Source organism: Micropterus dolomieu, linkage group LG17 (genome assembly GCF_021292245.1).
Source record: "Micropterus dolomieu isolate WLL.071019.BEF.003 ecotype Adirondacks linkage group LG17, ASM2129224v1, whole genome shotgun sequence".
Lineage (NCBI taxonomy): Eukaryota > Metazoa > Chordata > Actinopteri > Centrarchiformes > Centrarchidae > Micropterus > Micropterus dolomieu.
The window spans coordinates 10522878-10544471 of record NC_060166.1 but is presented as its reverse complement, the minus strand read 5'-3'; the positions used below and the strand labels follow the sequence as shown (position 1 = coordinate 10544471).

At 41.1% G+C, this 21594-nt stretch overlaps 1 protein-coding gene across 1 annotated transcript; it reads right to left on the bottom strand.

Moving 5' to 3' along the window:
* Positions 1-7175: 7175 nt before the first annotated feature.
* Positions 7176-19451, bottom strand: meis3 (myeloid ecotropic viral integration site 3). Its single transcript, XM_046073948.1, has 13 exons — positions 19247-19451; positions 18764-18865; positions 14602-14741; positions 13715-13889; positions 13583-13633; positions 13431-13481; positions 12880-13029; positions 12634-12742; positions 12045-12190; positions 11336-11412; positions 10322-10380; positions 10126-10212; positions 7176-8440 (listed from the first exon to the last, which is right to left on the bottom strand). The coding sequence occupies exons 2-13, from the start codon at positions 18773-18775 to the stop codon at positions 8241-8243; spliced, it is 1257 nt and encodes a 418-aa protein (XP_045929904.1). The 5' UTR covers positions 18776-18865; positions 19247-19451; the 3' UTR covers positions 7176-8240.
* Positions 19452-21594: the final 2143 nt, after the last annotated feature.

Below are 21594 nucleotides of genomic sequence, written 5' to 3'. Positions count from 1 at the left end.
TGTTTTTGTTAAATTGTCTGCTCTTTTCTTTCTTTATGTCACTGTGAGCCTTACTTGCTCACAGCAAGAAATAGAATTTGTGCCGAGGGGAGTTGAGGTTGAAAAACTTATTAATTAAAATTAAAATTATTTAAGAAGCAGTCTAGCAACTGAATGAGTTAAACATGCAGTAGGCAGCAAATGAGGCACAGAACACAAATAAAGTTGCAGGTCAAGATGAAACACTGAAATTTAATTACAGCGGAGTAATAAGCACTTTTTTACAAGTTGAATTGGCAATTGAAATTAGAGTGCCAGGTCTTCAGCTTCCTCGTGCAGGCCTAATCGATCAGCGCATGAGCAGCGTATGATGCGCTCTTGAACCATCATCCACTATAGCGCAAGTCTCTAGTACCTTTGTTGCCGCTTTGGAGGATGACACGACTTAACTCGAGTAACACATGGCTGCCACCTGTTGGCCGATCTAGGAACAGTGTCTCTGAGAAGAAAGCAAGTGCTTTCTTCAGTCGCTTTGGGTTTAGCAGATGCTGCAGCATTTTGGCTGATATGGATCTCATGAAAACCTCAAGGGGCTTTTTTTTCACACTGTTTTCGCTCGGTCTTAAGGGTACATTTTGCCACTTGGTGATCACGGCCGCATCTCCAGCAGCTCTTGTTTGCGTTAATGCACTCTGTTTCCTGCTCTTTTTTACTATATGTAACAGGTGACGCAACAAAAGAGGTGAAAGTACATGAGGAGATGAGTTAGCCGTTGAGCATGAAGCAATAAAAGGTGTTGAAGTAGTGACTGAAGTTGAAGCACTTGTGATAGTTGCAGAGTAACCATTTAAAAACGATTGGCAGTTGAGGTTGAAGGACACAAATAGCAGAAGTGAATGAAATGTTAAAGGAGTTGAAGTTGAAGCAGTTTGAAAGGTTCAAGCGTCTGTCAGAGATAAAAGCACAAAATGGAGTAGAAGAGACAGTTGAAATGTTTGTAGGAAGTGAAGTAGCAACATTTCAGTGGAAGCTTTTGCCATTTCATCTATTTTACATGTTGGAATTTGCAGTACAATTTTCTATTCTATCAAGTTCACATCGTTGCAGGAGATAGTTAATATGACCACATTTTGTCATAACAGTTAGCAGTAAACTCAAATGTTACCAAAATAGTTCATGAATGCACATACACTGAACACACATACACATGTAGATAGTTATACGGCGGGGCCTCTTATGTTAATGTACACACACATATGGAACCGTATCGTCGCTGCATTTTAAATGGCCGAGCCAATCAAATTTGCCTAATGAGACATCTGGCATTCTGCCTGCATGTGGATGTCGGACTCACACAAACAGCTGGGCCTTTACACACACACACACACACACACACACACACACACACACACACACACACACACACACACACACATACATATTCCCTTTCTCCTCTCACACTTTATCAGTGCTGTCAGATCTGTGGGAAGAAACAAAGTGATACATGCCGGATCACACATTTACTGGGCACACACACACACACACACACACACACACACACACACACAAACACACAGCAACACTTGAGGCGTTGAGGAAGGAGTTGTGGTTAAGACTATGCTGGCCAATGCACACTGTCACACACAGTTCTTTCACACATGTGATATATTATGCATACGTGAGTGTGTGTAACGCACTCACCACGACCATAAATTAGATATATGGCAGTCATGGCGGCAGTGGAGGAGGGGGTCCGCAGAGAAGAGAAGAGGAGTGTGTGTATTTGTGTGTATGTGAAATGAGGGGGCGGGGCTTGGAGGGGGGTGGGGGGGGGCACAGATGGCTGTGGCCTGGGGCATTCGAGGTACTGCAGCTAAACATGGAGACTGCAACACACACACACACACACACACACACACACACACACACAGAAGATTAGTGTGTGGGGTGCTCACATATACAAACACTTAAACATATACTGTATAGAAGGAGGAGAAACAGGAGACAAAGAGCCACATGCAGTACAACAGTGTCTCTATTTCCACAGTGTCCACAGAAATCAAGAAACCTTCATAACCATTATGTAACTAAATACATTCACTCACTTACAGTACAAATTTGACTTTAGTTAAATACTGTACTTTTGACTCCACTACATGATGGCTGTGGTTACTGGTTACTGTACAGATTAAGGTGTTGCATATAAAATATACTTTATGATACAAGGTGATAGATTAAACTACAGTACATAAAGTAATTCAGATAATCTCCACCTCAACCTGCTGCAACAGTAAAATGTTGTTTACACATCAATGCACAGGTAATAATGCATAATACCAATGTACTTTTACTGAAGTTAAATGCAGGACTTTAATTTACTTTAATTATAATAATAAATAATTATTTTCATATTTTACTTAAGTAAAGTATATAATTCAATACTTTCTCCATCTCATCTTGTATATTTTCCTGTTAATGCAAAATGTCAAGTAAATTAAGCCCTCGTAAAACCTCGAAGATTAGTATGTAGTATTAGTATACCACAACAAAAAAGGAAAATCATTATGACTGTTATATGTTTTTAGTACGTGAGCATGTTTCTTTCTGAAAATGTAAAGGAATGTAACCATTACAAACACATTATTAGACATAAAATAACTACAATTTGCTTTTGTATGTCATAATAAATTTCTGCTTTCCTGGCGCATTCTATGCCCAATTTTATTAATGATCATTGTGCTTTAAATACCCTAAAGATGACTTCCGCTGCTTCACTTACAGCTCAGAAATCCTCTTAAATTAGTTTGGAGAAAGTGTGGAGATTGATTGTGTCTTTACTGTGCTGGCCTGCCTTGTCCTCATCTGTCAGTTGTCCTCTATAATACATGTTAGTGTCTTTACTGTGGCCTTTCAGAGGCTGTCGCCATCCAACAGCTTGCCTCTGTCACGGCTCGTTCACACACTGCAGCACAATAAAACTTTCACCCATTCTCTTTCTCTTTTTAACAGTCCTGGTCCTTTTTCATTCAGTTCCTCCCTGCTCTTCCTCCTTTCGCCTGCATTCCTCCATTCCTTTCTCTTTCTCTCCCCCTCCCTCTCTTTTACTCTCCTCCTCCACCCAGTCCCTCCCCCTCCCTCTCTCCCACTTGTCTGAACTCTGACAGGTGTGTAATTGAATGATTAATGACCAGCAGAGGAACCCACCCCTCCCACACACAGGCACACACTTTATGTTAAAATGGCATTGTACATATTTATGCACACACATATTCATGCCCTGACATACGCAGGCGTGCACATTTCCACATTACACATGTGTATTCATTTTGCTTCAATTGCCCAAATGGTCAAATTCAAACCAGTGGGACTCTTGAAATGATGGAGACATTATAAGGAGTGTAGCAATTCAGTGAGCGCAATATATATGAAGACATCCTGCACGAGGCCAACACTGTACAAGTACTGCAATGGAGCTCATTTTAAATGACAATCACACACTGTCATTTTAACCAAAATGTTTCAACATTTGCGAATTTTTTAAAATACATTTCCCACAAAAATGTGCTATTCGCAAGCCAAATCCATACACCTCTGATTTGGGAGGCTAAACAACAAGCTCCACTTCCCTACGCTGTATTCTCTACAAATCACAAATACTGAAACACAAAGACATTCAAGCGCTTGTCCCTCCCTTTCCACTGCACCTCTTCATTTGTCGACATAAAGGCAGATTTTATGAGGCGTAATTCCCACCGTCTAATGGAGTCTTGTGTTGGTGAGAGAAAAGGCTGGCAATCTATCTGAACCAATCATAAGCTGAGGCTATGGCTATGAATTATGCTGTGTTTTAGTGACTATGTTAGTAGGGCTGTTCACTGATCTAAGAATAAAGTATGTGTTGTTGATTTTTCTGCTTAGATCCCTGCCTGGGTCAGGAAGTTGCAGGATTATACATTTTAGGGTTCTTGTTTTCAAATAGCTCGAGATAAAAAGAAAATCTTTCAAGAGTGGTGAGTTCAGACATTATGAATCTAGATAAACAGGTTCAGTTGTATTTATAAAGAATCTGTGAGAAAGCAGAGCCTGACTGATCCAGTTGGGGAAAGTACATTGTTTTGGTTAAATGTTAAACCTTCTCTGTACTGAACCAAGACCACGATCTTTCCGGAAACATAACCAAAAAGATAAATGTTGTCAGTGAAAGATAAATGTTGTCAGTGAACATTTTACTGATACATTAAGGATAAACACAAATAATGAAGTGTCTGTCTGTCGTTCGGTCCACCACTTTGGTATCGACTGAAATAGCTTAACAAATATGAAATGCTGATGTAGCCCTGTGGATGACTCCTAATAACTCTGGTGATCCATTTCGGCTTTTCACTTTTCATCTAGCACAAACATAAGGTTGACATTTGTGATATTGAGTGTCTTGACCACCATTAGATGGATTGCTGTAACTGATACCCTTAGTCTTATTTTAACATAAATGCATATTTATCGATTGAGCTCTATGTAAGTAAAGTGAAATAGAGAGATATGAACTTTTCTTTATATTATGTTGCTTCAGAAAAAAGTTGGAGGAAAGATTTTAAGTGACTGATGTTTCAGATCAGACTGGTCTAAAGCAACATCCTTAATATAACATTATGGACCGTATACATGTAGAGTGTTCCATGTGACTCAGGTTTACATTGAAATTGTTGCACTGTTTTACAAGACATGTTACATGTTGTGAAAAAAATGGCAGTGGAGAGGTGAAAGAGTAAAAGTGAGGGGCCCACCCTGACCAACACGTCTTTGGAGTGAGTGTGTGGACGGACAAAGAGAAATGAAAAGTAGAGGGGTGCTGAGGTCAGGACCTGAGTGCCAGGGAGAACAGCCATTTCCTGTTGACCTCTGTTTAAACTCTGGCCCCTGACCCCTTCCTGCTCCAGGGCGAATGGGGGCAGGGTGAGGAGGGTATTCACTATTTGTTGTGTGTTTGGGGTGTTGCTGGTGGATGTAGGGTGGCAAAAGGTGAAATGGACGTTTGACGGCTAAAAGGATGTAGATCAGAGAAGAGGTGAAGGTTATGGGTAAGGCCATGTACATCAGGAGCTGTGATGGGAAAAGTTTGGAGGGATAACGTAGAGGTTGTTTAAGTTTTGGTATGTGTATGACACATGATATTATCCTTACATCAGGTGATAAGCAAGTAGGGAGGAATGATGTGCGGACAGGAAAATATTTACATTAACCACATGGCGCTCTGGTCTGTGCTGTGAAGTATTAAAGCATTGAAGATCTTTCTTCACTGTGAGCCTGTCTTCCAGATCACTGTGACCGCAGCCTTAGGTCTCCATCAGAGTCACTCCACATACCGTATACAGTATAAACTGCATAGTATAATATTGCAGAACAATTCAATCTGGCGGTTCATACCTTACACTGATTTGGGCATCAGTGGCGATACAGGATGGAAACCTCCAAATTATTATAAACATAATTGTCTCATGAAAAAGCTTTTAAAGCCTTATGTGTAACCAACAGTAAATGTGCACAATTACGCTCAAGTACTTTACCTTTAACTATTGAAACAGGCAGCAGTAATGGTCTCCATGAAAAGCATAGACTTTGTTGTAATGGGATGTAGGTGAGACTGAAGTAGACGTTTATTTCATATGTTTCATATGTTTAATTGCTAATTATTGATAATAATAATAATAATAATAATAATCTTTATTTGTAGAGCACTTTTCAAAAACAAGTTACAAAGTGCTTTAACAAGTGTAAAGACAATAATACCCACGAGACAATAATACAAAAACAAGCTAAAAGCATGAAAAACATTGAACAGACTAAAATACACATTTAAGATAAATATAAAATTAGTAAAATACAATAAAATAAAAGGGATAAAATAAAGTCATAAAAGGGATAAAATAAAGTCGATAAAGATAATAAAGATAATGATCTGTACTGATGGTTTCACACCAGCCTCCCATTTTATAACCAGGTGGGTACCAAAAGATTCTGCACTAGGTCCATTATTATTTAGAATCTACTACCCGTTTAAACAAAGGTTATAGCTCTTGAGCTATATATAGCTATATATAGCTATATATAGCTATATATAGCTCAAGAGTATTGTTTTTAGTAAAATGTAATTTTTGATTACTTCTTCCGGTTTTATGATTATAAAAAAAACTTTTAGTTTTGATATGAAGGGAACTTCTTTGTGGCAGATTTTATTTGTTCAGCTTGGGACAAAAGACAAAGTTCTTTGTTTGCATTGTAATGTTACATGTAAAAGAATGACCTAAAATGACCTAAGTAACCAACTAACCAACTAATTAAAGGTGCAGTCAGCGATTCTAATCCAATTCACTTTTCTTTATCAGATTCAGAGAATGTCTATTCACGGTCCGCCATCTGTCCGTTCTGTGTGTGTACTGAAAGACAAATCTGGTGTTTGTACACAGCCCTGGCTCTATAAGTGGGAAACAAACAAACACAATTCCAGCTGGACGCTCTCCCTCTTCTGCGTCCTGGCGATAATGTTATGATAAATACAGGTATAATATAAGGATTGCTTCAATAATGTGTTTCAGAGCTTCTGAAAGTGTCTTTGTTTGGCTATTGAGTTCAAATATCAACAATTTTTCCTCTGGAATGGCTGAATTTCCCTTTAACTTGCAGTTTGTGTATAATAAATTAATGTAGTTTACCTTTTTGTACTAACAGGAAGTGGTACAAATTGAGCTAGTTTCTAATCAAAATAGTTTAAAAACCTGTCCAGGGTGTACCCCGCCTTGCGCCCGATGTCAGCTGGGATTGGCTCCAGCCCCCCCGCGACCCTGTATGCAGGATAAGCGGTTGACGATGGATGGATGGATGGATGGATTCTTCCTATCTCACCAAAATCTGCCATTTTGTTTTGTGCAGTTAACAAAAGCTGTTGATAAAAACTGCACACTCAATCCAAAATCAAGTAAATCTATGCATACTGACCTCTATCAATTTAGTTACTAAAAACCTGTTTTAAAACGTGTAGGATAAAAATGGGATACTCTGACCTGCATTTTCAGTTTCTTTACCTTGACTACACAGTTCCTCTATACAAATAACTGTTGTCGGATACTTCAAATCCATCACCACCTGCGCCAGAGCAATGACTCAGACAACAAACACAAACAGATGACGAGTGACAAGTCTTACAAAAAAAACATTTTAATACTTTAACTGTATTTCCCATCATCATTCAGAAATGTTTCAGCAGTTCGTGCAGAGTGGAGAGGGAGCCGAATGTTTTAAGAGTCCTTTGGCTGCAGCTCCCCTCACACACCGCTGTGACAGACAAAATGAACTAGAAATGCTTATAGACGATTGTGTGTGTGTGTGTGTGTGTGTGTGTGTGTGTGTGTGTGTGTAGAAATGGTTTTCAGTGTAGTGCATGTTGCTATGTGTGTATTCTGTGTGTTTGCGCGAGTTTAGGAACGATCCTAAGGTAACGGACACCGGTTGGCATCTTAAGGAGGTCAGTGGTACGAGAGCGAGGCAGACTGGAAGTCATTCATAGTGTTTAGCTTCATGCTGAGGAAGAGCACTAATATTTCAACAAGCTCACGTGAAGCCGCATCCGTCTGGCGTGGCACACATAAATACAAAAATAGTATAAGAAAAAACCCGGAAAAATCAGCTTTAAATAAAGTGTGTGTTTGTGTGTGTAACGTGTGAAGGAAGACAGGGAGTAGTGACGAAGGCGTATTCACAGGATCAGGTCCCATCCAGTAACGTCCGTGTGCAGTTGCAAAGTCTGGGGATAAATATGCATCTGTCTCTCCGATCGGACGACCGTCTTCCTGTGATTCGGCAGGCATGATGGGAAGTGTAGTTTAAAGCATGTGTCTCACCCACAGGACACAGTGGAGACATTTGGAGAGGAGGAAGCACTTCTACTCTGAAAGAGGTATGGCTTAAATCTGTGGGTCCAGACGACGGTGTGTGTGTGTGTTATGTTTATGTCTACTTGTGTGTCTGTGTGTGTGTTAGCGAGTGGAACAGCTACATAGAGGTCAGTGTCTCTCAGTGGGGAATGTAAACTTTCGGAGAAATGTGTCTTTTTTCTTTAAATAGTGTTCTGTATGTGTCATTACACATACACAGCAGCGCGCGCACACACACACACACATATGGATCATCGCACACACTCACATACACAGATTCATACAGTCATTTGCCAACACTCACACACACACACTCCCTAACTGCCCCCACAGCTAGTGTGCATGTATGTCCAGTCCCTGGGCGAGGAGTGGCTCTGCGGGGTGTGCGTGTGGCGGCGGGTGGAGCAGCATGGCGGTGTGGGGATGTGGGCCTGGGTATGGGTGGAGGGACGGTCCCGGGTGGGGAGGGTAGCCTGGTTGGGACAGTAGAGCGCCGGGGTAGTCGCCCTGCAGAGAAGACATCCCCTGGAGACCTGGTGGGGAGACACAGAGGACAGGTTTACATTCTCAGTGGAGATAAAGTGGGATATAAAATTTGGTTCCTAAATAAAAATCTGCCTTTGGCAAAGTACACCATCCTCATTCACAGTATAATAAAACAACTGTCAAGTGGGAAAGTAATAGTGGGCAATTTTTTTTTTTTAATCAGTAACTTTACTTGACTAAATCATGTTTTGATCTGCACTGGGGAGAACATAATTTCATGGTTCTCCATAACTGAAACTGGTCATTAAAGCCATAATCTGTTATTCATTTATCTATTTAGCACAGAGATGAAACATCTGCATTTTGTGTTTCTCAACTGATCTTAAAATGTAAGCATGCCTTCCCACTATGTTAACCCCATAACATACAGTCTTTATTTCCCCTTTTTGTTAAAATCCCCTTATTCACTGTCTGATGATATCTCACATATATTCTGCATTAATTTGTTCCAGCTCTAACTTATTTTATGCATATTTTCCTAAAATTCAATTCTTTTTGGAAGCTTTCAGATTTCGAAATAAATGGCTGCACAGCGTGAGATTGTAGCTAGTTTTTCTTCCAACAGCATCAGAAAACATTAATACCTTGGATGTACTTATTGTCTAGTGTCTAATGTATTAAAAGATGTGTCTGTCAGTGTGAGAGGTTCAGAGGTTTTGTTGTGATTTTTGGTGATCTGCTGACCTTTACTTCACACTAAAATCACATATTCTCTTTTTATAGCTTCAGTCCACAACTTCCCACACAACGATGCCTTCTCCAGCACAAGGAATTGAACAGGTGATAAAAATCAATCATTTAAATGATGTTAAAAAGCAGATATAAGTAGTGGAGTTGTTTAGGGGTGTGTAGAAGTCCGTAACGAAAACACCTCTAACACATCATTAAACAGTAGGTGAGTCACTTTATTTATGCTTCTAAATATTTATTTTCATAGTATTTAATGAAAAGGCACATGAGGATTAAACAGAGATAAATATCTACAGTATATCTAATTATTATTTAAGATTTCTCAGTTCAACTCTTTCCCTTATCAAGGTACACAGCAGTGCCTACGTTTTACGATTTCCTTTTGACCTTTCCATGAGTCAACTTAAAGGTTACGGCTGGTGATTTTGTATATTTTTCTTATTGTCAACAAATGCTATGAAAGACTAAAATGAGCAGTGTGACTTTTCTTAATATTTTCCACTTCTGAAACCCATCTGTGGCTCTCAGGCCCATTTATGACAAATGAAGAGGTCAAACTTAAAGTTACTCTTGTTGGGGACTATTTTCAGCTGCAGATTAATCCACATTTGGTGCTCTAGTGAGTATTTTGGGGCAGCAGGACAGTGTGTGTAGGACTGAGTCAAAATAAACTACAGTGTGTGTGTGTTAATGAGGGAACATGTGATGACCCCATGTGACAGTGTGGCTCATTGGTGTTTTCATAATAGTCTTTGGACAACAATGGAGCTTTATGTCACAGAGGAAGAAAATATATCAGGCTTTGGATAAACACACACACACACACACACTTGTTACTAGCATCAATTCAGTGTTGGTTTTGTTCATTCATGGGATTTGACAGTAAAAATAATAATATATATCACCAGCCTTATCCTGTAGTAGTATATGGTGTACTGTCAGTATGTGAAAGTAAACAGTATTTCACTTCAGGCTACTGTACCTGCTGTTCGAAGGCCGAGGTGGGCCTGTCCATCAAGCCCGTAGCCCCCAAGAGCTGCTCCCTCTGGGCTGTAGGGACCACCCTGACCTGTGAGACAACACGCCATCAGACACAAATATACAACACACACAAGCTCATATATACACAGAGATGTTTACAGAGCGACCGACCGGCTGACTGACTTATAAACACCGACCTGAGCGATTTGACTGGTCAATCATCGGCTGAACTATTCTCCTCCTGGCGTTGATGAACCTGCACAGGGAAGAGAGACATAAAGAAAGAACAGAGAGAGAGAGAGAGCGATGGACAAGGCTGCCGTTAATGGAGAAAAAGGCTGACCAGGAGACTATTAACCTTTTCCATTTTACAACCACTTAACCCTTTCAGAGGGCAGAGTAAATCAACATTAGGGCAGAGCAAGTATCGATCGCCCTGTGATAATTGATTGATCTGCATTGATCGGGTCACTGTGTGTGTTTGTGTGTGTGTGTGTGTGTGCAGGGGTACAGATGAAAACATGCACATAATCAGATAACAAAATCTATTGTTTAACATGTAACACACATTTCATAATTTGGTTTTGTAAGTGTTTCTGTATCAATATCTGAGGTACAGAAAATTAACCTAATGAAACTAATTGATCAGAACAGGTGTGTGTGTGTGTGTATGCATGTGTTTGGGTGTGTATGCTTGTGTGTGTGTGTGTGTGTGCGCGTCCGGTTTTCCCCGTGCAGATGTATGTGTGCCTGGGAAGTGAAGAGGGAATTTGGGAGCAATAAACCATCTGATTATTGGATATTGATTTGCAATTCTGTTTTATGAACATAGAGTAAATGGATTTTTACTGTGCTGCGGCTTCAGAAAAAAAGTGCTTCGTAGGACATTTCTTCCACTGTTACAAGCTTCTCTCTAATAAAATAGATTATAGTCTCCTCTAAAGGTCTAGTGAAAGTGCCACCTTTCAGTTAACTGACACTTATTTGCACAATAAAGAGTTACAAAGACAAAAAAATGCGACTTAAGTGAGGTGTGAAATACTGATACGGTTCATTTCTACAGCAGACTATCATGCCAATATATTATTGACGTGGCAACGGCCATGTTGTTAAATTGAAAGTTGACGCTTTGCATTTAAACATGACAGTTTAACTGATTATTGATAAGCCACAGGGCTAGAATTAGTGTATTGATTTGAGAGTGCACTGACCAGTTGTTGACCTGTAAGATGGTCAGTCCTGTGTCCTGCGCCAGCTGCTTCTTCTGCTCCTCAGACGGGTACGGGTGCTGGGAGAGGACACAAAGAGCTAGGATTAAAGAAATCCAAACACTCCAGACTCACAAGTGAGGCTTTGGTGGCTTGTTTTGATGTGGGCAAATGTGTGTGGATCAACGAGGGGATAATCTTGAGGCTACTAGTGACATAATAATCTACAATGAAATAGCCTACGTGATTGAAATGAGTGAATACTGATGACCTTCCATCTGCACTCACATTCTCAACCTCTCACTCCCTCTCTGTATTTCTCTCTCTCTCACACAAACACACACGTAATAATTGGAGTGAGGCAACATTTGACCCGCCTCATTTAGTAACTAATTACCTCACCAACAATTACTCACTCCATTTCTATCACTTCCACAGTTATTCAATAGCGAGCATATTCACATAATCACTTAATCCTCCATATTTTCATTTAATTTAATTGACCTCCATTATACACTCAGTTCCCCTCTCTATCTATTCTTGTCAGTGATGTTTTGCCTCACACTAAATCCTCTCTTTCATTATTCTCCCATACAGCGCTATACACAGGCTCTGTGTTACAGCTCTGCGGGATGGTTTTAATATGGTCCACATTCAATATGTTCAAGTGTAATAATTTTACTTGACAGAGAACGTGACAAAGCGCTCTCACCGACAGGTGCTGGAAGAGCCATGCTCTCATGATGTTTGTGGCCACTTTGGGAAAGATCCCTCTCTTCTTGTTGTTCCTCCGGTCTCTGTCGGACTCGTCCTCTTCTCCTGTACTGGGGGAGGCCATTCCTCCGTCCAGACCATCGCCTGCAGGGACGCACGTATATCATAACTCTGTGTGAGTGTCTATTAAGGTGTAACTGTATGTTTTGACAGGCATGTTGTATTTTTTTTGCATGCAAAACTCACTGTAATTGTAATAATAATAACATGAATGCTTTCCTATGTGTAAACTGATTAAAATGTTGCATTACAGTTAATACTATTTAAGAACAATTACTGTAACACTGGTAAATTCTGCTACAAATATGTAAACAACCAAAGTGTATCATATCCACAATATCAGGTATTAACAACAATGATTAGCTGATGAGATGAAGTTATGCCAGATGCATATTATATATGCATATACATCAATAAGTAGACTGTGTGTGAATGTTGCAGGTACAAATTTCTTTCCCTTCATGCATCCTTGCTGTGCAGTGCAGTGTTTTTTTCACACAAGCAGTATTTTTACTGTGTGTGTTTACCTGTGTCGCTACAGTTGTCTGCTGTGCTGAGTGAAGGCAGGCCACAGGTGCCTGGTGTTCCCAGAGGAGTAGTGGCGCATTCATCTGGCTCCCGTAACCATGATGCATTCTGCAGGGACAGAGAGATTGAGAGGAGGTTGGTGTAGTGGTGGAAGATGGGGAATTCCCAACAAGTGAGAGAACAAGGAGTCATTATTCAGACATCCAGTGGATGCAGCTTCTTGTTCGACATTCAGCTCGTCTCACCTGCTCCGACAGACTGGAGCAGGATCCAGTGAAGTCCTCCATGTCAGACTTGGAGCCGCCCTCCCGGTCATCCAGGATGAGGTCTGTGGGCATTTTTCCCTTCAGACAGGTGATGTAGCGATGGCAGAAGTTATCACACAGGTCATGCACCTTCGGAAACAGATTTATATTCATCAGTGCACGTTAACATGTTAACATCACTTCCTAATCAGTGCCTAAAAAGGTCATAGTAGTGCTGTCAACATTAAAGGGACAGGTTCACATTTTTTCAAGTCTCTCTTATTAAAACAACATACACATGCTCATACGTACATTTAAGCAGTTTTTGCTTGCTGTAATAATTCCTCCTGTTTAAAACTATGATTAAACAAACTTTGTTTATTCATTAATTTTATGGCAAACAGCATGTGATTATAGTGCTGCTTAGCACTGACACACAAGTGCTGGATGTCAGACCTTCCCACAAGCACCTTAACGCACAGTGTCCACACAAAAAAAGTTGAGATTGACCAAAAAGTGGTACAATAAAGACATGCTTCTCTCGCACTAACCTTCTCTAACTCCAGTAAATGAAAGCGAAGAACCTGTATGGCCTGGATCATCTGTGGAGAGGAGAATGTGGATTACTTATCAACACATATCCCACAATGCATGTGTGAAAAAGTTTGTTCATATTTTAGCGTGATTTCAGCATGTATCATACCAAGTTGTCCAACTCGGGATTGGAAGAAAATATGGGCTTCTCCGAACGGATCTGCAACACAATATAAACACAAATATTACTAAACATTTAACTGTCTGTTCTGTAAAATTGGCCCTCACAGCTGTCGCTCACCTGCTTTGCAAACGCGGCGATGTCGTCGTTGAAGGATTCAGAGGAGCAGACGTCGCTGAGATTGGTCATGCCGGGGAGGTGGGAGTTGGCTGAAGGGGAAACGGAGTTTCGAGGGGAGCAGGTGGCGAGCTCGCACTTTTCAAACACTAAGGCCAGCAGTGGAAACAGTGGGTGACTGCATGCACACACACACACACACACACACACACACACATACACATACACAGAGACACACACAGTTAACATACTATACATAAACACAGTAACAGTTGACATAGTGTACACACGATACATTTACAGAAGGTATTGGAAGAAACTACAACACAGTATTTATAAAGCAGACAGCTGTAAACATTCACATTTATTTTTATAGTCAGTATACAAAAATATACAGTATGTTAATCTGCTCAAAGCGTACAAATGCAATTAAAACATACTATTTTCTAGTCACTAATGGGCTACATAAATCACTGTTTCCACCCCAGGGGCAACCTCTGTGTCTGAAAATGAAGCCAATGAGGAAGTAACTTAAACGTGCATTCTTTCTAACAGCCAGCAGGTGGCGACTCCACTGGTTTAAAAAATAAAAGTCTGATTGCATTGGTGTTAATGACTAAATGACCCTACTCCTCACTTGATTTGTAACCTCAGTTACTTTCCCAATGAGTTTATAGTCTCAAGTTTCAAGTCTTCTTTAAAACAGCATGATGTTCATTTAGTAAATTATGGTCCCATTTAGAGTAAAATAAATGATGAAACAGGTTTGCTTTAAGGTGTGGCTACCTTGTGACTGACGAGTGTATATTTAACCAGCTGTGGACTTGTTTTTGAGCGCCGTCTGTGATTTCGTCTGAGAACTTTAACCCTTTCAGTGTGTTTTCACTTACCCATAGATCTGGTCTTTGTGGTGTTTGAGGGAGTCGGGGATAGTGGGTCCGTACTGTGGGGGAGGAAACGGCCTGACGTCGTCGCCGTACCCCCCCACCGACATGCCCTCCGACCCTGAGTAGTGCACCAGCTCTTCATACTGAAACACAATTAGATGGAGAGACAGTAAACATGAGACACATTCGACATCTGTGCCTGTCTGACATCAAATCTTATTGTGATTTTATTATGTGGCTGAGCTGTCAGAGGGCTTCAGCCACACAGCTTATTGGACTCTCAGTTAGGAGATCTGCAGTGTTGCGTCTGAGCTGTGGGACACATTTTGTGCTACAAATAGGCTATTAGAAATGAATGTTGCATGTGTGTTTGTGTGTGTGTGTGTGTGTGTGTGTGTGTGTGTGTGTGTGTGTGTGTGTACAAAGGCTGAAACTGGCATTTATTTTTATCATTAGGACTGATTAATTTTCTTAATATGTCAGAAAACATAACATATTTAATTAGCTTGTTTTATCAGATAAACAGTCCAAAAGCCAAATATATTCCATTTATGATCATAGAAAAACTAAGAAACATTCAGAATCTTTTTTGGTTAAAATTGTTGCTGATTCATTTTCTGTGGATCTGCTGGTCGGTTAATTGACCAATCGATTCAGCTCTCCTGTGTGTTCATGCATTAGTATTTATAGATTTTAGTGACAGTTACGTTATAGTGGAAAAATGCTTCAATCATTACAAGCAAAACAAAACAAACGTCATCAACAAAAACAAGTCCGAAAAGCCTCTTCTTTACTCAAATTATTCTAATATTTACAATGATATACTGTGGCTGAATACTACTCCCTGTGTGTGCGTGCGTGTGTGTGTGTGTGTGTGTGTACATTGATAGACCAATAAGACTGCAGTTTTGTGTAGGCTACTGTACAATCCAGTTGTGTGTGCTTAAGCCCCATTTCCCTCATTAGAAAACCTTGACAATCTCTTTCCTTTCACTTCAGCAAAGGAGGTGAAGAGCAAAGAGGGAGATGAGATCCTTGGAGGAAGACAGTAGCTGCTAATGTCGTCTCCTCCCTCCTAAACTCAGACTAGGCAGGAGCTGTGCTGAGATGTCCCTCACAGGCCGCTGTGACAGCCTCGCTGGGGCCCGCTCTCTCCACACACACACACACACACACACACACACACACACACACACACAGTGAATCAGACACACATATGGCACACTCACAGACACATTCACATGCACAGATACAGCCAGAGACAAACAGCGCTCGCACACATAGCATCATGAATATACATGACTCCCTTGTTTCCCCCTGTCCTCTGTGTTACAGAGCTAATTTGTGCTTCACTGCAGCTTATGTCTCTGAGGCAACGTTGCTCAGGTCAGCAGATCTGCCTCTGTTTCTGTTTCTGCTGGATTAAGGGGACTCCAGGTGCAGTCCCACAGGGCCACTGGGATCACAGACAGACAGACGGCACCTGCTAGGTGGCAGGACTCTTGTGCTTGTGGCACATACCACAAGCACAAGAGTGCTTGTGCTATCCTGAATAGTGAGTGAGCTTGTGAGAGTTGTGCTTTACAACAGATGAGTACAACTGGAGGTGACTGCAGGGACAGTGATACCTATGTTATTCTTTCAGATTTGCAGTAATTAAAACTATATTTCTAGGGGGGTTGGGATTATTTTTCTTGGTATTTATGGAGTGCATCAAAACTAAATTGCAAGTGCTGAGGCAGCAACAGTGAAACCCAACATAAAATCAATTATTCTTTCAAATTATCTCTGTGTTAACCTCTGGGAATGAAATCATAGAGAAATTTAATTATCCCTTTTCATGTGCAAGCAGTGCCCTCCTGCAAACACTTCTACAGGACCCCTGGAGGTCGGACCCCTCTTTGGGAACCACTGTCCTAAATGGCTTATCAAATTGTTGTTTTTCAGAGTCCCATATGGCCACCGGGATCACAGAAAGCACCTGCTCTGAGGCCCTGGCCGGGACACCTTCTAGTTTTTATGGAGACTGGCTATTAACACAATCACCGCTATCGGATTGCGCGTCTCTCTTTACGCACGGCCCCTATCCGGTTTCTGCGCGTCAAGCGGATCAAAGCGCACAAGTCGAGATGACAAATTCCGCGAATTTTCCCTTTTTTTTAAAGTCACAGAGCTGGTAAACAGGCTTCAGGTGGCAGGACAGCATTTTCATTACACGTTTTAATTGTGTTTATTTCCACCGACGCAGAAAAGTTATTGCTGGCTTGACGGGCGTGTTTAGGCTGCTGCTGGGAAAACATATGCCCAGAGTCGATGTAGGAATTACATCATTTAGCTTTGTAGAACTGGATTTATATTGGACTGAAACAGAAAACTGTGTGAAAAAATAAATAAAAAATGAAATGGGTGCACAGCTTCCTCTCATATTTCAGAGGCTCTGAATTAACGGGTCCATTTACCTTTGTAAACATCTACATTTTTATTTTTTTGTACAATGCTTATTATCTAATACTAATGCCATTGCTGTACATAAAGAAATAATCCTGTAATTACCACGCAAACGCATTAGTTTCGTCAGTGCGTCGATTTAGAAAACACAAGTGAAATGTGACTTTGCTTTAGGACTTTTTTTTTTTTTTTACCTCTAGAAAGGATCTAAATATCTAACAAAAACCTTGACGAATTTGGCTGAAGATTCGTAGTTTTCTTCTGCACTTAAATAAAAAAAGACTGAGAACAACAAAAAAAGTTGGAACAAACTATAACTACACGGCCCGAAAGCAGATACAAAGGAGGCTATTTAAAAGTTAATCACGCATTTGTTAAAGTTGCCTTAAGTAAAAATGTTTTTGGCTACTGGTAGCCTATATGGACGTTTAGTATCGCTCCTGTATTTAAAGCAGAAAAAAGCAAACAAATCACGTTGGACCTGTTATAAAAGTGCGATCAACACAGTGCCACAAAACAACTACAACTTTTAAAACTCTTTAAGGCTCCCGACATGTTTTCAGCAAACACGCATTAGACCTCCAATCGCCATTTGATTTTCTTCAAATTTCATAAGCGTTTCCTTATTATACAGCGTTATTAGGCTACTGCACAAAATAGGACACTATAATGTTGAAAGGGCCCGTGAAACATAGGGTAACATCCATGTTTCTCTTTTTAACATCCAGTTTTCGTCACATACCCAGAAAGTAGGTACATTTATATTATTAAACAAACAGCAGAAAGCTATTTTATTGGGAATCTCTTTATTTGAATTTTAAGCTGGTTGAGTTGAGACTGGGCCAGTATGTGTTTGGACCTTTCCTCTGCTTCTCAGCACTCTCTACCCTGCTCTGTTTTCATACAGCAGTGATTTTCTGCCTACACACTGTACATCTCTAATTGCTCTCCTCCACTCAGAGGTCTCAGTCCGCCTGCTGCTCGTCAGCCACTGCCTGTTTCTCCTCCACCTCCGCCACCACCATGCCTCCGAATCACTGTAGCAAAAAAACTGACCTACTTACGGAGTTGAAGTGCTGCATCTCCTCTCCTCTGCCTCTTAATGACTGAGCTAGCCTTTTGTGCCATTCTAACGCCTGGCTGACACTACACAGCAATAAATCCATATTATTCTAAGGAGAGGGTTAAATGTAAGAGGCAAATCAACAGTTTGTAAGTGTTTTGAAAGGTTGCTGACATCTAGATTGCAAGTTATACATAGCCTAACCTCCACTGAACTGCACATCACCTTATGAATTAGGGATTATGAAAGGTGGTGACCTTAAAAGTTGCTTTACAAATTAACATTTGGTGGCATATGAAGAACTGTTTTTCTTTACAGTGCAAAAAAGGGATTTTTCGGTTGCTGTGATGCTTCTGCTGGCAGGTTTTTCTGCTGTGTTTCCCTAAACATTAAGCCCACGCCAGTAACAACCCACTAGTCTTTTTCCAGTGGGCCTTGTGTGTTGCATGGCCAGAGACCCAGCAGTGCAAAGAGGATTCCCACCCATATGCTCCCATAATGATGTCTTCCTAATTACATCTTCTCCTTGGTGATATAAAAGCTGGTATCCCGCCAGGCACTGGTCCAAAGCATTCACATAAATAATAATAATAATAAAAATAATAATAATAATAATAATAATAATAATAATAGCCTAATAATCAGCAGACCTACCCTCTTCTCCATGCGACTCGACAGCCAGTACAACACCGGAGATGATGATGCGCTGCTCGGCTAGTCCAGCGAGCTTTGCTCCCTTCCTCTGTCCCTGGCGTCCTGGAAATAAAAGTATATGTGATTGTTTTTTTGTTTTTTTTTATATATAATTGATTAGCACTGAGGTTGTTAAACACGGTTAACATCATGCAAAAGCAGCCTGTACGGATTCAACAAAAACACAAGGCTGAGAATAAGAAACAGTGAAGACCTGCTCCTTCTGTCTGTTTACTCCGAGTCCATCGCGTTTTATATTACAACATTATGATGGGACTGGAGGTTTATGGACGTTGATATCCTTGTGGACGCTACTGCCGACGTGAGCTTAATGGTTTATAATACACTTAGCGGCAATAAAGCTCGCAGCCTATTAAATGCTATTGGCTGATGAGTAGCGTAGCCGATATGCAAAGCCCCGGCGAATGGTGTAAAATGTCCCACCGAGACGTAAATATTCGCTGTAGCTATCCCTGCTCGGGCCGTGTCCTGTGTAGTCCAGAACCCCGGTGAAAAGGAGCAGCGGCTTCCTGCAGCGCCTCGCCTCCGCCTGGTCTCTAGCTCCGGCTCGCAGCCGTCGGGATGCTCGCTGCTGTGGGGGACGGATAAAAAGAGTCCCTTCCTTTTTGGCTCCTTGTGCTCGCTGTCCGCGCAGCAGACGGCGACAGGCTGCAAAATGTCACGGCTGGGAATGAGCGATGGTGTTTTCAGTCTCAAGAGGAGAGAAGAAGAAGAAGAAGGAGGAGGAGGAGGAGGAGGAGTGATGATGGTGGTGGTGTGCGGTGCGCTGGGAGGTTTCGGAGGGTCAAAACGCGGCGGGGTCTCTTGGCCCCCCTCCCTCCATCTCTCCCCCTTCTCCTCCTCTTCCTCCTTTACTCCTCCTCCTCCTCCTTATCACACACAACAAAACGCCGGAGAAGAAGAAGAAAAAGACCCCCTCGATCGTTTTATCTCGGCTCTCCTCCGAGCTGATATCGCTCCACCACCATCCCTCCATCCTCCCCATTCTATCATCTCGGGATAGCTCTGGAGAAGAATAGTGATAACTCGGTCACTCTAGCATGTTTAACAGACTATTAAACTCTGGATAATCAGGGTGATAATAACAGGACATATTATGTGTTAGATCCCTTACGCACGAGCGTCTGCAGCTTGCGCCACAGACATTTTTGGAGAAACTTGCTGTAGCCTATTTTTATGCACTTTAAAATGCACGTGACAAAAGTTAATTCTAATAAGGATCGTAGTAAAAATGAAGAGTTTTTACAAGTTGCTCCTCAAACCGGGTCATAAATAAGTTTGAAGCGTGCTAGATGACAAGAAAGTTACTGGCTAGTAATAGCTTTCAAGGTGTTTTATTGCTTCTGTCGACATCCATTGTAGGGCAGCCTTTTGACACTGCCCAAACGTCATCCTTTGGCCCTGTTTTTGTTGATTGAGAGAAGTGAGAAAACAAAACCATTATTGTGAGAAAGTTTCATTTTAACTAGAGAGAGAGACAAAAAAAAAACCTTTCACGTTTTGGTGGAATATCAAAACCCCCCAGTCTTGTGTTGTAAATGACACCTAAGTAACATAATAATTATTCAAAACGCTCCCCTTTCCCCGGTCCCGCTGTGAGGGGCCAACAGGCGGCCGCACTTCAATCAGCAGCGGCTTGGCGGGGAACAGCGGGCCGGGGTAGGCGTCTCCGTGGGCGGCATGGAGTTTGACCGTGGGGCGGCCTGTGAGGGCCCCGCATCGTCCGTCCAGCCAGGGGTCTTTTAACTCCGCAGGGCGCTGGTTTCCTACAGGGGTGATCACAGCGCTCAACCCCCCTCCTACTCTGAGCCGGTAATACAGCCATGAAGCAGTGTCAATGGGCTGGAAAAGACGATCCAAGGCTTGTTTTCACTTTGTTAACAGGTTGAATGAAAAGGATTAACACTGAAGTGTGCACCATCTGAAGTTTTCATGCTGGCAGAGTTAGATTTCCTTATTTCTCTCAGTGGAAAACCTTCACAAACAACAAATCAGAAGCAAAACGTCAGAAATTGAGAGTGGCTTTTTGAGCTGAGCTTCATTGTTTTTCTTCAGGACACTTGAACCATAAATCTTAAGTCTCTAACATTTATCTAACGGACTATTATCTAAACATGCAGATTACACTCATTTACATCACAAACACCAAGAGATCTGTCATTTCTACCACATCTCCTTTTACCTTTTCTACCCTGCATATGTTAATGACAAGCATTTGTTGTTAAACCTGTGCTGAAAGGTAAGAAAACTGCAGTATGTTATCAGAATCGGGTTCATTGCCAGGTACATTTTCACATTTGAAAGGAGAAGCACAGATGTTCCATAATGACACACCCACCTTCAAGATTTAATCAAAAAATTGCATATAAAACAGAAAGGTGAAACATAAGTGAAAGATAAAAAGTGAGACATCTAAAGAACCTCAGAGGTCAGAGAGTGTCTCCTTTTATGGGAAGAGACAGCTTTAACACTCCTAAAAGAAATTATTTCAATTTTTGATTATTATTATTTAAACCATAATGTTCTGTCACCAAAACACTGTTTTACCAGTTTGATACTTTGTGTGAGAATTGCCTTTGAGCAAAATTTTGAAGTGATGACATGTTTCAGAAGTCCGCTACAGAAAATGAAGCACTGCAGTGCAAACATGATTAATTTTCCATGGGCTCTGTATCTGTGATTTGTGTTGACAATACTTTTTACTCAGTAGGCTACTATACCCTCCCAAATCCTAAATAAGTCTATCCGGATTTCTGTTACTAGAGATTTAT